Consider the following 20,503-nt stretch of genomic DNA (forward strand, 5'->3'; position numbering starts at 1 on the left):
AGATCAAGGCTGACAAGACAATTGAGTTGCACATTAACATTTTATAGCAAGTGTGCAAAAATAAATCGAAGCCCCCATAGCCTCCTATGGCTTAAGAAGAAAAAAATGAAGGAATTAAAATCAAAACTTTGAACTCCTATATTTCGCAAATGGTTTGTGAAAATTTAATTAAATTTTCTGTGTGGCCTACTCTACTGGACAGCTATAATGCAATATGATGTGCTTTGAAGAAGGGGCCATGGAGCTATGCACATGTGAAAATTCTGTTTCTTTTCTCCTATCAAAATACTTACAGTGTGGTGCACCTACTTTCTTGGCTGCACGACACACTACTGTGTGTCTTGATTACACTCAGTAATTTGCTCAAACCCTTCTTTACTTAGCACTAATCTATGCTGATTGGCCATTTCCAACTGCACATGTAATTTCACCTGAGTGATGCTAAGAATATCTCGACTTTCATTTCATCGCTTGCTTTTCACAAACTGTACATATTTACTGTGTGTGTGTGTGTGTGTGGGTGTGTGTGTGTGGGTGTGTGTGTGTGTGTGTGTGTGTGTGTGTGTGTGTGTGTGTGTGTGTGTGTGTGTGTGTGGGTGTGTGTGTGTGGGTGTGTGTGTGTGTGTGTGTGTGTGTGTGTGTGTGTGTGTGTGTGTGTGTGTGAGTGTGACTCATACAAACTAAATGTGTAAAGTTTTCCAGTATCAAAACTGCTGCACCTATTATGCCACTATTCTGCTCACTACTATCAGCTTCATGCTTATTATACCTCACATTTTGTTGGAAACAATTGACACATATAGGCCTGACTTTTATTTAACAAAATTACCAATCATGGCTGTGTTTCAGTTTAAAATTCTAGCATTTCTTCCTTTATGAGCACATATTCGACCAGGTGGTCCATCAGGGCCAGCAATTCCTGGAGGACCATCGTCTCCCACTGCCCCAGTTATTCCAACAGATCCTATAATAATCAGATTCACCCTATTGTACAGTATTTTAATTTATGGCCACCATAAAGGTAATGATTAAGTTTTCATCCCAACCTGCATCACTGCTTATAGCTTTGTTGCATCAAAAAATTAGGTGACTGAGTATATACAGCAGTGAAAGTTAGTGGAGCAGTTACAGTAGAGCAGAGGATGTAAGTTGCATTGTAGGTCATGTAAGACTTGTACAATTTATTCAGCTAGCTATCTCATTAATAAAAGTATACAAAAGTTTTCCAACCCTCATTGCCAATAATAAAATTGTGGTGGATGAGAATCTCATAAATACTGTAGGTTTACATGGCCACATACTTTATAATTTAGTTTTCACATAATTTATTTTTGAAGTAACGTTACTATACCTGCTACACCAGTTTCCCCTCTGAAACCTTTGCTACCTTCTCTTCCTTTAGGACCAACTTCTCCTTCCCCTCCAGGATTTCCTGGTGTTCCTCTATCACCAGTAAAGCCCTTAGGTCCTGGTGCGCCAATCTCTCCTGGTTCTCCAGGGGGACCTACATGAAACCTTTATTAACACTTAACACAAATGCCTCCCTAATCAGAAAAATCCAAAAGGTCTGGTTGCATACTCCTTATTTTTGCCTTTTATAGAGAAATTTAAAGTTGCACTTAAATGATATTATATACACTTTTGTGGCCCTGTGTACAGGTGTTCATTATGGAGAGTAAATGATGATCTAGACCACTATTACTAGAGGACACAGTGACTGACCTGGGATGCAGAATGTGTTTGCAATTGGGCCTGGTGGTCCAGGCAATATCTGAGTAGTAACTGTATTGATAGTGCTTTGATATACTTGACCTCCAGAAGGTTGGATAATGAAAAGCTCATCCAGAATGACTTTAAACAGTTTACAAACACATCCTGGTTGGCCAGGGGAGCCAGGGTGGCCAGTTACTCCAGGAAGTCCCCTAGACCCTGGTAATCCTCTTGGTCCTTTTGTTCCATCAACTCCTATTCAATTGCAATGACAAATACTTAAAAAATTAATTGTGACTGCAGACCTCTTTCTCCTTTGCTTCCACTAGCACCATCAAGCCCATTAATTCCAGGGTGACCAGGATTTCCTGTGAAGCCTCTCACTCCACTTTGTCCTGGATCACCACGATCACCTTTGCACCCTTTCTCCCCTGGTGGTCCAGTAACAACTTCTCGTTTTTTACGCTGGCCAGGTATGCCAATCTACAAAGCCGATACATATTATGGATTGTTATTCTATGTAGTTTCAAGGAACAGATTTACATTTTCCATTTTATCCTAAAGTTTGTGGAAAATCCTAGTGCAAAATCCATTTGAGCGTAAAATGTATTATTAGTTGCTTTTCTTCACATAAATGCTTACTTTTATGATGTCTATATACATATTCGTTTTGAATACAGATAAAAACCAGTCAAAAATCCAAAAAAAATTATATTCGTGATTTAGTCTTATGAATAAAGTACCTGATCTTCTTCACATGGTAATCCTTTGCTACCTGGTGGTCCTGGTTTTCCAACCCTACCAGGAGGTCCAGTAGCTCCTAGTTGGCCTTGTTTTCCTGGTTCTCCAAGACAACCTTTACTGCCAATGTCTCCTGGATCACCACATGGACCTTTAATCAATAGAATGAATTGCACATTGGTTGACAATAATATGTATGGCACATATTAGAAAGGTAGGGAATTTAAAAATTCACAAGTAGTCATTTTTTACACATGCACATATATGCATAGATTTAAATTAATTTTACTTATATAATGCCACCTCTGGAGTGCAACTGACTGCTAAGCTAAGAAGCATAATATTATAGAAGCAGATGCATCAATGGCAGATCCAGGATGGAGCAAATGTTCCCTCCCCCCTCCCTCACCTTGTGGAGGAGCCAGCCATACTGTTTTCTGATTAAAATGATAAATTTTATGTCAGGCCAAGATCAGTTTATAAAACTCGTGCAAATATGCACATTTTACTAGTATTTATTACAAATTTGCCTGAAACCAAAGCAAACCAAAGTCAAACTAGCTGTAAAATAGTCACCCAGCATTTTCGTACATACTAAGCGCCTCTAAAATAATTATCATGTTGCTGTTGTTTAAGACATTCAGAGCCCTTTTAAACAACTTTTAAGACTTCACAACCATCTGCAAAGGCCAAAATGGCTAAATCAGTAGTGAGACACTACTAAGAAGTGATTATTTGTTGTCTCAAAAATGCAGCAACTAACAAGAGAATCTGCTCTCCCCAACCACCTACAACTTAGCCTTTTTGTGCCCCTCCTCTTGCCAGCTCCTGGATTAGCCCCTGAGTATGGTGTACTCAATAGCTATGAAGAAACCTTTGTTAGTCTACATATTATATAAAACCTGTGAATGCCGCAACACATTTTTATGTAAAATAATAAATACCGTATTTCTGGAAATATTTGTGTAAATGAATTGTAATTTTTATTTACAACTGGACAAAACGATGAATAAAAGTGTCATTTGTTTTTTGTTTTCATTGTTGCATTTTAAAGTTGTGGCTAATAAGAGCAAACATGAAAGTTCGTTACACAAAAAAATTACATGATTCACAAAGTTTCCTCACTTAAAGTTAATTTAACATGTCCAGGTTTACATATAGTGTTCAACTCAACTAAATTCTGTATATACAGTACTAGTTCAATCCTATTAGGACATTAAATAGGGAAAGCCAATGTGAGCAATGTTCATGCCTTATGGTATGGAGTTGCAAAGATGTTATGTACACTTAGATTAAAAATGTATCAATTTTTATTGTATTATTAATTTATCAACAGCTATACATGTGGAAAAGCGTTCAGTTGTTGAAGTTCAACCACATAGATGGCACATTTAATAGTTACTAATGGTTAAATACCTTTTGGTCCAGGAAAGCCAGCTGGTCCTTGTTCACCTTTATTGCCTGGGGGACCAGATGGTCCGGGAGCTCCACGTAATCCTTGGTGACCTTTGGGACAAAATGATGATACATTAGGAAAACCTCTGTATATTGATGCTGCTGAACGTCTTATTCTTTGATCTTCTAAATCCAATTCCAAATGTCTAGTAGGTGCATAAAAAATAAAAGCAATGTTGTGTTTAAAATGTATGAATTTAGCTTGACAAATCAAATGAACAGTGAATTGAAGGGTTATGTATATGTAACAGTTTGATAAGTAACACTTACTTTTCATAAACTTCAAGTTTAGCAAGCATTTCTTGTTTGCTGGTACCCCATGTAGTCAATACATTTCCTCTCCTAATGTGAAACTGACTTTTATCGGACAATGCATGAGTGTAGTTAAAACTGGTAGATTTATTTATCTCATTATCTTCTTCTAAGTAGTGTCTTAAAATAATTTCATTTGGTTTTAGTGGAAGATTGTGACCTCTCCATGCATCAAAGTAGCTCTCATGCATAGGCACATTGGAAGAGAGTTTATTTACTACAACTCGCAGATTTTCAATATCTCTCTTGCTAAGTCCTTGGCAACGAGATAGTCCTGGTTCTCCTGGAGCACCTGGTAAGCCAGGTAGTCCTGCAGGTCCTCTGATACCTGGATTTCCTTCAGTGCCAGGCCTTCCTGGATCACCACAGAGACCTATAATACCACAATAGTTAATAATAATTCTTAAATACTCTTATAAGTTACAGTATCTTACCACGTGCTCCGCTCCTTCCATTTCTACCTGTGGGACCTTGGACACCACGAAGACCACTGGTCCCTGTTACACCTCTCCTCCCAATATCTCCTGGCTCACCAGGATCTCCATTTGCTATACAAATTAAAAACCAAGACAATTATATAATATTATTTAAAAGTGGATTGCAACCTTGCAATTCTTTAATTTGATATTAAATGATTGAGTTGTTAAATGTGTCTGAACTTTGGAAAATCAACCTTATGTTTGTGCCTGAAACAATTAGAATTTTTGAAATTATGGGTTCAACTACATATAAGTCACCCAGTAGAGAGTCCAGCTATACTTTAGAGAATTCAGCTGCACACAATTCACCAGGTGGAAAGTTCAGCTACAAACAAGTAACCTGGTATAGAATTCAGCTACAAACAAGTCACCCAGTACAGAGTTCAACTACAAAACAGTTACAATGTAGAGAGTTCAGCTACAAACAAGTCACCTTGTGGAGAGTTCAGCTACAAACAAGTCACCTGGTAGAGAATTCAGCTACTTGTCACCCTACAGAGAGTTCAACTACAATCTGTGCAGCTACAAATAAACTAGTCACCCCTGTAGAGGATTTAGCTAAAAACAAGTGAACTTGTAAAGGAAAGTTCATACACACATAGTAATAGCATATAATTTAAAACAAAACGCATTATCCACAACTAAAATGTCTGCTCTGCATATCTTCCTCCTTTTTGCAGTAGTGAAAAAATGCAGGTAAAAGAAGCCCCAAATCTAATGATTACAAAAACTACTGATATCTCTACCAAAACAACCAAACCATAGAAAGGGTACTGCCCCCAAAAGCCGTAGTAAAAAGATGCGAAATCCAAGTTGGCAGCCAAGAAATGGCTGTGATGGTAGATATGTGGCAAAAATTAGGCATGTGTTTATTATGCTGGCATAATTTTGAGAATAACAGGTCACCAATTTTGTGAGAATAATTCCAGAATTATAGGATGGTTACAGGAATAATTTAATAGGTATCGGACCTCCACAAGAATAATTGATGGAATTAAAGGGTGCGCCTCTTCTTGATTAGCTAGAATAAAGAGTTACGCTGCCAAGAATGATGTATAACTGACATTATTATACAATTGCTGGCTCAAAAGAGCCTGAAAAGCCTCTGAAAGATTGATAAACACTCAAATACTCTAATAGAACAGTCAAATAATTTCGTGTTAACAATCAGCACCCAGCATCAAGGATTTAACTGCATGATTATCTGCAATTCTGAAACTTGTACATCTTATATCAGTGTATCTTCTTTAAGTCTATGGTCATTATCTACCAAACTTACCATGTAGTTATAGCTACAGCTCAAATACACTAATGATTGAAAACCCTTGAATTATTACTGCAGATAGCTATTCTAAGTCTGTTGTAACTAACTACTTATGGCTAGAAAATGATATGTAAGATGGAATGCTTCATTTATGGCTATTAATTAATTCTGGCAAAACCACTTATATCAACATCTTGAAAACTACTCCAAAGGATAATGGAAAATATTTTTGGGAAATTTTTGAAAGAGTAATAGGTAAATTTTGAGCATAATAGGCTCAGGCCTACAAAAAGCAAAACCAAAAATTGACACAATCCCTATCTTTATGTAATTGTCTGTATTCCTATTGCTTTATAAAACTTCAAAATTGCAAAGCCAAACTCTCTACAGGGTGACTTGTTTGTAGTCAAACTCTCTACAGGGTGACTTGTTTGTAGTCAAACTCTCTACAGGGTTACCTGTTAGTCTCTACAGGGTGATGTACTTGTAGCTGAACTCTCTACAGGGTGACCTGTTAGTATATAGGTGAACTCTCCACAGGGTGATTTGTTTGTAGCTGAACTCTCCTTTGTAGGTTGACTTTTTGTTGACGAACTCTCCACTGGGCAACTTGTTTGTTGTTAAACTCTCTACAGGGTTACCTTTTGTCATAGCTGAATTCTCTGGCTTGTTACATACCTGAACTAATGGTGGTGAATGCTCTAATACGGTGACTGTACTGTTAAAGTGACTTGATCATACTTTTTTTACACATAGTTGAATTTTACATCATAAATCAGCAGCTTTTGATCCGATTCTTCTATACTACTGACAGGCTTTTCTATGATGATTAATCAATCTAAATCCCAATTTTCTGTTCATTTCCTTAAGTGGTCATTTCCTAAAGTGGTTTGTCTGGTAGGCGCAAAAACTTATGTGTTTTTGTTAATGAAATGTGATCACGCAATTATTAGTGGTTTTGCTTTATATCTCTATAGCCTTTTCTTGATTCCTTTCAAATCTTCAAACAAATTTTCAGTTCATTCCAGGAAGTGGTTTACCCTGTAGGCATGACAATAAATCATTATATTTTAATGCACATAACTCCTGAAGTTTTCGCACCAAACTTGATACTAGAATTTGCTTTTGGATCCTCTTTAGGATGCCAAATTTTATTGTGATTGGAGGACGCATTTGTAGCAGACATTAAAAAGTGTGCAAAAAGACAAAGAAGAAAGAAAGAAAGAAAGTAAGAAAAGAAGAAAGAAAAAAGAAAAAAAAAAAAAACCGAAATTCTGAAAATGGCTGGGTGATTTTCTTCAAATTTGGCAGGTTAGACCCCTGGCATTTCTACTATAAATTTTGTTGTAATGGGATAAGAGATCACAGAGCTACATATGTGTGAAAACCATGCTTTTTTCTTTCTTTCTGTCAATATACCCATGGTGAGGTGCCCTGCACGACATCTATTATATGGCTTGATATATATGCGTAAATCAGATGGCTGCAGGTTCGAGGCTACCTAGGTCCAGTCATGGATTTTTTCTCCTTTCTCCAACTTTTCAAACACACCTTATGTAGCTAAAGTCTTTGAGCAGACTGTAGGATCAGGTGTCCTACAGACCTTCAGCACTTGTGCTGTAAAGCATTAATAAATAAATAATATAAATATCTTAACCAGAACAGGCTAGCTGGAAAAGGATGTGGTCCCCAAAAAAACCAGGGTGAAAAAAGTTGTGAGATCAAGCCAATAAATGACTGTGTTATGGTAGATTAATGGCAAAATTTTACTAACAACAATATTAATTCAGGTTAGTATGTGTTGCCTCCTCCAAGGATTCAGCACAAAATTCACCTGAATTGTTGGTATTAAAATTTTCTACCATCACAGCCATTTCTTGGTTGCCACTTTTTTTACAACTTTTTTCACCATGGCCTTTTGAAGTCTGTACCTTTGTACAGCTTGGCTGTTTTTGTTTAGGTATCACTTCTTTTTGTATCATAAGTCTCAAAGTTGGCCATAAGCTGGCTCTGGAGCTTTCTTTTTTCTTTTAATGGGATTGTTCAACAAGAGAAAGAATTGTTTGTGTATAGGTTTGTGTCTGATCAAATATATTAAAACTGAATAAAAATGATTATTATGTAAGTAATAAGGTGAATTGTTACATAACATGTAGCTAAACTTTCTTTGTAGCTAAACTCTCTACAGAAGATGACTTGTTTATAGCTGGGCTCTATACAGAGTGACTAGTAATGTGCATAGCTGAACTCTCTACAGGGTGACTTGTTCCTTAGCTATACTCTTTATAACTCTCTACAGGGTGACTTGTTTGTAGTTATAACACTCAATAAAATGACTTGCAACTTACTGACTGTTCTACTAGGGTGAATGCACTATTAGAGTATCTCGATCAAGCATTTGTTACATGGAGTTGATTTCTGCAGTATAAGTTATTCTAAAAGCTACTGAAAAGGTATTCTACAATGATCAATCCACCTATACACACATTTTCAGCTGATTCTTATAAGCGGTTTGCCTAGTAGGCATGACAACTAAATGTTCTTGTTGCTAAAATTATTAATTTAAAGGATCCAAGCAATAAAGATAGTGAAATGAGATGAATGATGGTATTACAGCATAGCTCTGTGAAAACATCATTTACTTGTTAAAATAATTATTTTGTTCAATACCAAAGTAGGGATTTTACCACTGAGCTATGCTGTAATACTATCATCAATCTCTTGTTTCACTACTTTTTATCAATTGGATCCCTACTTTATTTTACAATTACTAATATATTAGTTTATTTGTTTTCTTTGTCAGCTATACACATGTGACTGTTCTATTACGGTGACTGCTCTCTTAGAGTATCTCAAGTCAACCTTCACCTACCAGGGGACATGTCACTATTTCATATTTCTAGCATTGCAAACACAGCTAGACTAATAATAAGGATGTGTAGTTATCATGACTGTCGGAAAGGAACTAACCTTTGTAACATTAAGGTTAGCAATGTACTAATGTTTTGAACACAACTATATACAAATCAATTATGTTATTGGAAGGTCCCTAGAAGTGAAGCAATTATAAATTAATTTCCAAACAGTCAGAATGGGAATTGCTTAGAGGAGTTGTTTCAGTGTTTGATTGTTGTTAATCAACCAAGATCACTAATGGATGTGGTCTTGAACCAATTGTGAAGTTATAGGCTTCTACCAAGCAGCTCTTTAAACAATTTTGTGGTGTATAAATATGCTGCTCAAGGAAAGTGTTGATACGCAAAATTAATTCCTGGATATGGTTTCATTGCATGAAGAAGACAATGACCAACCTGATTGAAGATGAAAGGAAAGACAAGGTGCAGAGGGCACATACCACTGCAGGTGAATTTGTTATTGTGGCATGAAGTGGCGGTTGTGTGCCGTTCTGTTTGGCCTTGTGACTGTGATCAGGCAGGCTGGCAGACAAAAATTTGAGTTTCAGTAATTTTCTTTTTAAAAATTATATCCAGCTGTTTGTAAGTGTTTTCTTGTTTTAAGGCTGTATTAATTTTGAAGTTAGATGGACTCTAGTATTGTTCTGTAGAAGTGATTTTAATCACATAAGATGTATCTGCATATGGTGTTAGTGTTATAGCTGTTTGTCTACAGTATTAGCTATATACATACATGAAGGAATTAAACCTGGCAAGACTAGCATATATTAACTTAATAGTGAGTGTCCATAAATTTCATTATGGGCTTTTTGTAACACTAAAGTTAAAATAAAGTGTTCTAGAAATTGAAGAATAATTCTAAATGGCATGGTTCCTGAACTGGAACTAGAACTGTTTATGGGTCCAGAACTGGAACTAGAACTGTAATTCTATAGGGTATGGTTCCAGAACTGGAACTAGAACTATAATTCTAAAGGTTATGGTTCCAGAACTAGAACTGGAACTGTAAATTTAAAGATTATGGTTGCAAAACTGGAATTAGAACTGTAATAACTAGCTGATACTGGAACAACACTATGATTGTTACACACTGTTGGTTTTTTGCATTGTATTTTGTGGTGTAATCTTGTCTTTCAACCACCAAAAGAAAAGACTCTCCTACAATGGTTACTCTAACTACAGACCAATTTTCAACTGATTTCTCAAAGTGGGTTACCGTGTGTACAGGCATGACAGAAGTTTGATTTTATTTTACAAGAATATTTGGTCATAAGTCCATAAATCCTGATTGGATTTCCACCAAAATTGGTACAGCAATTTGATTTAATAACCCCTTAAGTGCACCAAATTTCAGCATGTGTGTGGAGTACGTGTTTGTGCTTTATAGCAGATTTTGCTAAGTGTACAAAAAAAGAAGCAGAAGACAAAACGAAGAAAACAAATCAAAACTTTGGCCACTTGTATCTCGGTAATGGCTGGGGCAATTTGTTTCAAAATTGGTATGTGTACTCCCCTACCTGGTGGACAACTTTACAGCAAGTTTGGTTTCAGGTATCACAGAGCTACATATATGTGAAATTTGCATTTTCTTTCTTCCTGTCAATATACCAATGGTGTGGCATGCCGGCTTCTTGGGCTGCACAACACACTACCATGCATGTGTCTTGATATATACATACATACACAAAACTGTTACACACATAGTCAAATACAAATTTGTAGTAAAGAAATACAAGTAAAATGGAAGCCTCAAATTAAAGCTGACTTCTGTGGGTATGGAATTATAAAAGGAAGTGATATCTATTTATAAAACCAAAACAGCCAAGTTGTGAAAAAAGGTGTGAGCCAGAGTGGAAAAGATGTCAATCAAAGGTGGAAATGGCTGCATGCAATGATGGTAATGCTAATCATTTTTTGATAATCATACTCATCATTAAAATGACATCATTACACACCTTTAGTTTGACATCTGGCTCTACACCCTTTTTTGCCACTTGGCTGTTTTGGTTTAGATATATACGGTGTACACACTTACATAAAGTATGTGTATTGACTAACCAGATACACAATATAGTGATGGAGTTCCAGGACATTCACACGGTGTACCAGGTAAACCAGAAGGACCTTAAAACCAACAAGTTATCATTTTTTTAAATTATATGTATACGCATATAGTGCTCATAATAATACCTGGATTTCCTTTAGGCCCTCTTATTCCTTTTTGTCCAGTAGTTCCTACAGATCCCTTTATACCTTTATTTCCTTTTTCACCTTTAGCTCCATCAGGTCCTGTGTCTCCATTTTCACCTTTACCAGGTGGTCCCATATCTCCATCTGGCCCTGTCTGTCCTCTGCTACCAGGAAACCCCCTTCTTTCGTTAGGTCCTTTTGGGCCCAGAATGCCTGCTGCCTATTAGAAAAAATGAACTTCTACTAGCAATTCAGTGTACATTAGTATTAGATGTGGTACTAATATTTTGCATAAGTAGACACTCTTAGATTACTTCAATTGTTGGCTTCAAAAAGACAATGTTTTAATTACAAGCTCAGTGTTGGTCAAGAAATTTTTGTAGTGAATAGCACTAAAAATAAAAATATTTCTTTGAGTGCATTGGCTGCACCATTGGCTCCTGAAATTAGTGCTGTGAAACCTTTAGTTACCAGGTAAACTGATTAACTGGCCAGCTAATCCAGTTATCAGTTATTGTTTTGCATAAGTGAATAATCAATCTATAAGATATTTGCTTAAAATTGGTATGCTTGGGTACTTTTTTTGCACTTTAACATTGATGTTACACTTGTAGTAGGATTCTGATATAGGTGGTGCCTACTTTGGGTGCTATAAGGACAATCTGACAAACTGTACTACAAATTTTAAGGGTACATAGCTTACATGCTATAAGTGCAGCATAAAAATTGCAGGAAACATTTCATTGAATTCAGTTAACCGGATAACTGACAGTTATGATCTTCTCAGTAACCAGTTGTGATATTCTGTTCAGTTTCACACCTCTAGCTGAAATATTGTAGCATTAGAAATTCTTGGCTACATGCATGCAGTCTGCATGTGTCAACACTCCCAGCATTTACAAACTGAAGAAGACATCAGTAAGCTAGTAATTATAGGTGGTTCTTTTTTAGGGTAATCAAATTTGACAAAACCAGGCTTCTACACAATCATATACATTTTTGACTTGAACAAAGATCTGTTGCTTACAAAAAAACTCAGTACTTTCAAAAAATACTTAGAGAACTTTGTGTGAACAAAGTGTACTTATCGAGGAATGTTTTAAAACATGGAATGTGGAATGGAATGAACTGGAATCGAATTGTAGTATGTTCTTTGTTAAAAGAAATTGTCTATAGACTTAATCATATTCATAATAAGGTCTATGGTAGGACCATCTGTTTTTAAAAGTCTTTAGTCACTAAATTGACTATGTACACTATTATGTCTCCTTGAGCCCTTAAGTGATAATGCTCTGTGCAAAAGGCATCTATCATGCAGAATTGCTCTGAACAACTACCCACCTTATTAGTTAGAGTGCTAAGACCTTTTTTTGTGCACTTTTGGATAAAAGCATGAAACTTGCCACATAGTTTGTATGTATCATAAAGGTTATTTTTCAATAGGGAGCCACCTCAGATTTGACCTTTGGTGACCTTTATATCCAATTTAATGTTTAAATGGTCAATTTGTGTCTGTCTCACCTATAATTGGTTCAAAATTCACAAATGTGGTGTCAAATTAATGCTCTTGCTCTGAAATATATGCTAACATTTAAAGAAAATCCATAGCCTTTACTATTCCAAAGTTACAGCCATTTATAAGAGCAAAAAGTAGCCCTATTTTCTCCTGCCCATGCACATCATGCTATGGTACTTAAAACATAGTGTAGATTTATATTTCCAACATAATTATTAGATGCTGAGTTAGATATGTGATATCGTTTTCAATTGTAAGGTAGAACTTGTTTTATAGTGGCCACCTGTATTAAGAGACCACATCTCTATAAAAGTTAGCTTCAAGACATACGTAGAATGTACATTGTATGGTAAATTAATGCACTGCATACTAAGATAGAACACTTGGATAATATAAAATAGCCAGTAGCTACACTTAAGCATGCGGTATTTTATTTTAGTTGTCACCCTGTAACAATGCCCCATTCTATGTGAATCCTTAATTGCTGTATATACAGTATATCAAGCATTACGTTGGTGTGTTGTGATTGGCAATACACTGTACAAGGAACTATAGCACTAAACAGTGCTTACTAACCTAGTGATCAATATGTGCAGATGTATGCTTAATAAACTGCCAATTCCATTACTATATCTTATTGCAACTCTATTGACATTACACAGTAAACTATACAATAAATACAAATAAGAATATTAAGAAAACTAGTAAGTTACTACATTCCACACGACTTATTTTAAAATATAAATAAGTCACACACTACTTTAATTTTGGACAAATAATTTGATTTAATACCTGCACCATGACCAGTACCTATATATGGTATGTATGAGCAATAAATTAATTTTACCTAGTTTAGTTGCCTGTGTAGAATTTTCCAGTGTATACTGGGTTATTACTTAGTTATCACCCATAATGTTGCTCAATACTGTGTAGGGTAGTTTCAAATATTCTTCAGTGACAGATACTAAACATTAGTGATACTATATGTCTGCGAGTTCATATAAAATCTAAATAGTCTACAGCAGAAATTTCTGCAATTGCAAACTACAAAACACAAGCAATTGTCTTCACTATGACGATTCAATAAAAGTAGAATCCAGAAAGCTTAGTCAACATGTGTGAATTCATACAAAACATGTAGCTAAAATTTAGTGAATCAAGAATTTGCAGAATTCACACAAATTGTACCTTGTACATACATAAACCAGCCATTCAAAAAAATGACCTGCATGGAAATATAACCCATGGCAGTCAATTGTTCTATCATTAAGTATCATGCCTATTTAACATGTCAAATTGTTATACAAAACAAGTACACTTTATGTAACAACTTTAAACAGGATGTAGGATCAAGTGTCCTACAGACCTTCAGCACTTCTGCTGTAATACCTTAATAAATAATTATACTAATGTTCATTTGGTTCCACGTGGGGTACTTTGAGAAAATAAATCACTCTCTAGAGTTCCTATGGATACATATACATGAAATTGACAAGGAGAAAGGCTGCCTGGCAGACTCCTGTAAGCATTCAAGCGTTAATCAGATGGTTGCAGGTTTGAGGCTGCCTAGGTCATGCCAGTCATGGATTTTTTCTCCTTTCTCCACCTTTTCAAACACACTTATCAACAGGCTGTAGGATCGGGTGTCCTACAGACCTTCAGCATTTGTGTTGTAAAGCTTATTAAAAAAATTAAAAAATATTGAAAAAGTAAACCTTTTTTCTGTACATATTTCAAAATTGTGGTGGGCGTATTTCAAAATTGTGTGTGGGCGGGAGAGAATAAAGGCATATTTTACCACAAAAAATGTTGTAACTTTAGAACAGAATAAGCTATAGACTTTCTGTAAAAACCAACTTATTCTTTAGGGAAAATGCTTCAATTTGACACCAAGTTTTTGGATTTTGGATCATACAAACATGAAATAGAGACAAAACTGCCAGTTTTTGAGCATTAAATTGCCTGTAAAGGTCACCAAAGGTCAAATCTGAGGTGGCTCCCCATCAAAAAATAATCTTTGTCATACATGCAAACTTTTGCCAAGTTTCATGCTTTTATCCAAAGATACACAAAAAGGCCTTTTTAAAAGGCTTACAACCCTGACTATATGAGTGTTACAGGGCCAAAGGAAGTGTGTGTGTGTGTGTGTGTGTGTGTGTGTGTGTGTGTGTGTGTGTGTGTGTGTGTGTGGGAGGGGGGAGAGGTAGAACAATTTTTTCCCAGCCCCGGCCTGTTTGGGGGGTCGAATAAAAATGTACTTAACATGCTGGTGTTACAGCATAGGTCAGTGGGAAGTCCCTACTTTGGCATTGAACAAAATAGTAATATACGGCTAATGTGCCAAAGTAGGGACTTTCCCACTGAGCTATGCTGTAACACCACCATTCATCTCTTGTTTCACTTCTTTTTGTTGCATAGATCTCTTTAAATTAACAATTTTTAAAATACAGTTTGTTTAGTTTTTTTTTGTTGTGGCACAGCTAGCTACAGTGTAACTTGTATTAGTTCACTTGCACTCTACATCTGTAGGTAAGGGAAAGGCAGATACCATCACTTATAAACATCTTGCCCATTTGCTCAGTGAGAAGTGGAGTTTCTCATATTTTGTGATTATGCTGTATTTTGGGGTTCTCCTTGCTGCACTCTTCAATAATGAGCATCAGAGGATCACCCATTTTAGATGCAAGCCTCCCTGTATGACTCCAGCCATTTACCTTGCTGTTGTTGAAGAGTACCTGTACTATATTATGCTAATTTTATATTGTGCTTGCTTCTTTTTCTTATAAAAATAGCTATGTCTTTCAGAACAATATGACTTGTAACTGTTCCATCATACATGACTGTTGTATTAGAGTGACTGTTGTATTAGAGTATATCTGGAGTCAGCCAAGGGGTGTGCTGCTAGCTAGACCAATAAGGAGTGAGGTGATCTTGTTTATTGTTAAGTAAACAGCTAGATTGCTAAGTGGTCGGGTCTTAGTACTCTTTTGCTATTATCTTTATTTGGGGGCGTGGTCACAAACCTATTGCAAACCGGATCCCAATTGTGAAGTTGCTGATATCAAGCAAGTGTAACTCTTCTCGTAGCGCCGGGATTGCTGAGCGCTTCTGAAATCCAGCTCTGAAATAATTCTGTAGCATCTAAATATGCTGCTAAAAGAAAGTGTTGATGCAGAAAATTAACACCTCGATATGGTTTTGTTGGATGAAGAAGATAAGCAGCCTGATTGAAGATAAAAGAAAAGACAAGGCGCAGAGGGCCTACACTCATCAGAACCCCAAAAGGCACATCCCACTGGTGAGTTAATTTGTTATTGTGGCGTAGAATGGTGGCTGTGCGCTGCTTTGTTTGGCCTCTAGCCTTGCGACTGTGGTCAGTGAGGCAGAAAGGCAGTGAGGCAGAAAGGCAGTGAGGCAGAAAGGCAGTGAGGCAGAAAGGCAGTGAGGCAGAAAGGCAGTGAGGCAGAAAGGCAGTGAGGCAGAAAGGCAGTGAGGCAGAAAGGCAGTGAGGCAGAAAGGCAGTGAGGCAGAAAGGCAGTGAGGCAGTGAGGCAGTCAGTGAGACTAAAATTCGAATTTTAGCAATTTATAAAAAATTCTATATCCGGCCACCTGTACGTGTTTTGTTATATTTAATGCTGTAGTATGTATTACATATGTGGACTAGTACTATTCCATAAAGGTGATTTTTGTCACGTAAAATGTCTCTAAGGTGATTTTTGAAGGCGGAATTTTGGGCGGCACGCAAAAGTTTCACCGTAATTCCTACTTAAATGGTACAACCGTACCATTCGATAAGGCCACATAAACTTATTGGTTTCTCATTTTCCAATATTTTAAATAAATTTTTATTGACTTGCTAGCTAAAGTGACCAAGAAAGCCATTTTCTTAGACTTCTCTAGGTAGTTGCCTTTAAAAGGTGCTGGGTATAATACAAAAAAGTCCTTGATGCGGCAAGAAAAATGTGACCAGATCTGTGAAAACCCGACACACTTGATTGTGCAAGCTAAAATAAAATGGGGTGAAATACTTGCGTATTATTGAAAAAATTCAGTAAATTTTTTGAATGCTTTGTTCTTATGTACCTATCAATGTTTTTCCCTGCTACTATGAACACGGGCAGCAGGGACGGACTCAGGGTTTGGTAAGGGAGGGTGCACCAGGGTAGTAGACATATGGAGTAGGGGATCTGGGGTGCATAGCCCCCCATTCCCTAAAAGTACTTTATATGTTTCAACACTGAAAATTTTGATGTAGAACAGTTTTATGTACAAAAATTTAATGTGGCTAAGTGCCAAGTGGTTTGCATGGATCAAGGGTTTTAGGGATCGGTGACAGTCATAATTAGTTCAGCTATGAGTCAATTATCATATACAATGGCATACAATGGACCATGCACATTTTACCTGCAAAATTTCTAGCTGGCTATTTGGGGCTAACTTAGTGCATGGGACGGTGCTGCAGATGCCAGTTTTTCATATATACTCCGCAACTGTTGAAGATTCTTAATAGCGTTACATGTAGTGACTGAGTATTTGACTGACTGCTGTGTTAGAGTGTCTTGATTTTTTGATGAAGGGAGGGGGGCATGTGCCCCACCTTGGATCCGCCACTAGGCAGAGGTGGGGATTAGTGGGGGAAACGACCGCTAACCTTTCCCCAGATAGTGGGGAATTTGACCAAAGCTGATATTATCTTTTTGAGCTTTAACACTCTCAGTCTTTTCTTTCAAACACTAAGAGTTCTTGCATTAAGTTAATTATTCCAGCAAGGTTCACATGCTCTCTACTAGATCACATGAAAAAGATAGTTGTTAAAAGACACGTTGAGTGATGTAGTTCCAACCCGAGGATGAAAACTGAAAAGAAGACTGAAAAGCACTGTAGTGTCACTTGGTAGCTACGCCTTCTGGTATTAAAACAAAGAGTTGTGGTCTTGCTATCCCCTACTATTCCTGTGGTCTTATACTGGGGAATAGTGCAGGATAAGTGGAGATTCGACATGGAAAATGGCCCCAGGTAGTGGTGATTAGAACTTTTTAATGTTTAAATCCCAACCTATCTTAGGCCTCCACCTCTACCCGTGTTCATGTAGTGGGGCAAAGCATTGACTGATGAAAGGGCCTAACAATAAAAGCCTGGATATCATCTTATTGATCTACTACTTTCTCCTTTATATATAGTGAAGAAAGATGACATAAGAAAATTACCCAGTAATCAATTCTCCTACTCACAGCGACCAGGATAGTGCCCAGTGTGTCATTCTGCTCGTAAGTTACAACTGTTTTAGTAAGCGCCTGTAATTTATATTTCCTATACTTCTACAAATCAATTTTTCTGTTGTTACTTTGTAGGGCTGTAACTCCTATGGTTATTGCCATATCAAGCTGAAACTTGCCATAGTATGCATTTGGCTAAATAGATTATAAACATTTAATAAACAGGAATTCAAAACATGCGAGATTGTGTTGGTATTTCACAGATTCGGTCACAAATGGTGATGTGGGCATGCATGGATAAGAAAAGCTAATCATTAACTTTCTGTGCCCTAATGACCTGCTTTATTTCCTGCTCCTTTCCCCGGTGGCTCTGCCAGCATGTTCTCAGAAGAAATGATCTGATTAATTATACCTTAGCTATAGTTAATTCCCACACAACCAAGTTACTGAACAAGTTATACTCTACCTAGGCTGCACAGATTCTAGAGTACATTGTCACTTGCTTATGGGCCCAAGGACACATACTATAGCCACTAAAGACCCTACATGGTCAATTCATAGTCTATACTGTCATTTACCATTCATACATTCACCATTCCACATTTTACAACATCCCCTTTATTTCCGCAAAGTTTAGTGAACTGTAATTTATTGCCCACCAACTATACTTACCAAACTTCAAAGCCTAATAAATTATAGTTATGACAGCTGTAAAAAGAGAGTGTGGCCCGCAAAAAGGCTATGGTGAAAAAAGATGTGAAATCCAAGGTGGTGGCCAAGAAATGGCTGTGATGGTAGGTTAATGGTAAAAATTTTAATAACGACAATTCAGGTGAATTTGGTGCTGCTTGGTCTAGGCACAAAATTCACCTGAATTGTCGTTATTAAAATTTTTACCATTAACCTACCATCACAGCCATTTCTTGGCCGCCACCTTGGATTTCACTTTTTTTTTCACCATAGCTTTTCTCAGGGCCACACTCATTTTTTGCAGCTTTACTGTTTTGGATTAGATACTCTATTAGGGTGGCTGTTCTATTAGAGTACCTCGATCTCGCATTTGCTACACAGAGTTGGCTTTCAAATCATAACTGAGTGGCTTGTAATCCGATTGTTCTGTACTACTGCAAGGACTTTCTATGGTGACTATTCCAGCTATATACCCATTTCAGCTCACTACTCTAAGCGGTTTGCCTGGTAGGAGTTAAAATTGTTGGTATTTTTATTTATGAATCTCGATCACGCAATTGTTACGCACCTTCGGTTCCGTGTCATATCTCCATGGTCTTTATTTCGATTGCTTTCAAACCACTAAAAGGCACTCCTACAATGGTTGATCTATCCACAAAACGATTTTCAACTCATTCCATGAAGCAGTTTAGCCTGTAGGCATGACAACAAATCAATCTTGTTTTACGTAAATAATTGGTCATAAATCCTTAACCGTTCATCGGATTTGCACCAAATTTGATATATAGAATTCGCCTTTGGACTGCTTTTCAGTGTGCAAAATTTCAAGACGATCGGAGTACGCATTTCCATTTTATAGCATTTTTTGCAAGTGTGCAAAAACACGAAGAAAAAAAAATAAAACGAAGAAAAAAAACCCGAAACTTTGGCTGCTCGTAACTAAGAAATGGCTTGAGCGAATTCCTTCAAATTTGGAATGTGGACTCCCCTAGTTGGCAGACAACTCCGCAGCAAATTTGGGGGAGTGTATAAACAGTGAAATGGACTACTGGAATGGTGGAATACTGGAATGGTGGAATGGAATTTTTTTAAAGTTCAATATCATTTTGTACATCCAAATATGTACAACTCCTCTTAAGTAAGCAAATAAATAGGATTCCCCACTGAAGTCAGCTCCTTTAGCATACTTTTCCCCACCGCAACACTTGTATGACTTATAACTCAATACTTTACTACTTGTCTGAAACTAACTGTCTTAATGAAGGTTAAGTTCAGTGTGCAGCATGGCACTGCCACAATGAACTTTGGCTTAAATTTTGTTTTCTGACACAATTGTGGGAAAGACTCATTGTAAACGCTTACAAGATAGTCCCATTTACTTTACCCAAAGATTTTCGCTTAAGCTCCTAGGTTAGTGGTAAACACCTTGCACAGGCTCTGCCTTCTGTTTTGTTTTCGCTCTCCAGTGCCTAACTGGTAAAGTTGATAATAAGTAAATGAATACTTCATTATACATTGAGTGTACTTTTACAATGCATACATGTACTAATCAGCTGGCTAGCTAACTTTTTATCACTTGAGAACAAGGGGTCTTCTTGGTATTCCCAATAAACTGCTATTGTGTATGTTCATAACTGACTTTACAGTACATTACATTGGTAAACTTTGTCTGTGGTGTGGTGAATTATGCTAAATAAGCTGACTTTAAAGGGAAGCCTATTTATTTGCTTACATAAGGGGAGGAGTTGTACTTATTTGAATGTAAAAACTGATATTGAACTTTAAAACATTCCATTCCACCATTCCAGTATTCCACCATTCCAGTAGTCCATTCCACTGTTTATACACTCCCGCAAATTTGGTTCCAATCAGATAAGGTATCATCGAGATACAAAGGTGTGAAAATGACGTTTTCTTTCTTCATTTCAATATACCCACGGTGTGGTGAGCCGGCTTCTTGGGCCGCACGACACACTATCGTGTGTCTTGATACAGCAGTTGTTTTCACCAACC

General features: G+C 36.9%; 1 protein-coding gene across 1 annotated transcript in view; it reads right to left on the reverse strand.

The window, feature by feature from the left end:
• Positions 1-845: 845 nt before the first annotated feature.
• Positions 846-20,503, reverse strand: part of LOC136253585 (collagen alpha-1(I) chain-like) — a 31,991-nt gene continuing 12,333 nt past the window's right edge. The window contains exons 4-13 of the mRNA XM_066046251.1: positions 11,067-11,286; positions 10,935-11,000; positions 4,653-4,766; positions 4,177-4,591; positions 3,868-4,052; positions 2,454-2,602; positions 2,016-2,193; positions 1,723-1,965; positions 1,352-1,504; positions 846-964 (exon numbers count right to left, since the gene is read on the reverse strand). Coding sequence (XP_065902323.1) covers positions 846-964; positions 1,352-1,504; positions 1,723-1,965; positions 2,016-2,193; positions 2,454-2,602; positions 3,868-4,052; positions 4,177-4,591; positions 4,653-4,766; positions 10,935-11,000; positions 11,067-11,286 — 1,842 coding nt within the window. The remainder of the gene's footprint in view (positions 965-1,351; positions 1,505-1,722; positions 1,966-2,015; positions 2,194-2,453; positions 2,603-3,867; positions 4,053-4,176; positions 4,592-4,652; positions 4,767-10,934; positions 11,001-11,066; positions 11,287-20,503) is intronic.

The sequence above is a fragment of the Dysidea avara genome, chromosome 4 (assembly GCF_963678975.1).
Source record: "Dysidea avara chromosome 4, odDysAvar1.4, whole genome shotgun sequence".
NCBI classification, from domain to species: Eukaryota; Metazoa; Porifera; class Demospongiae; order Dictyoceratida; family Dysideidae; genus Dysidea; species Dysidea avara.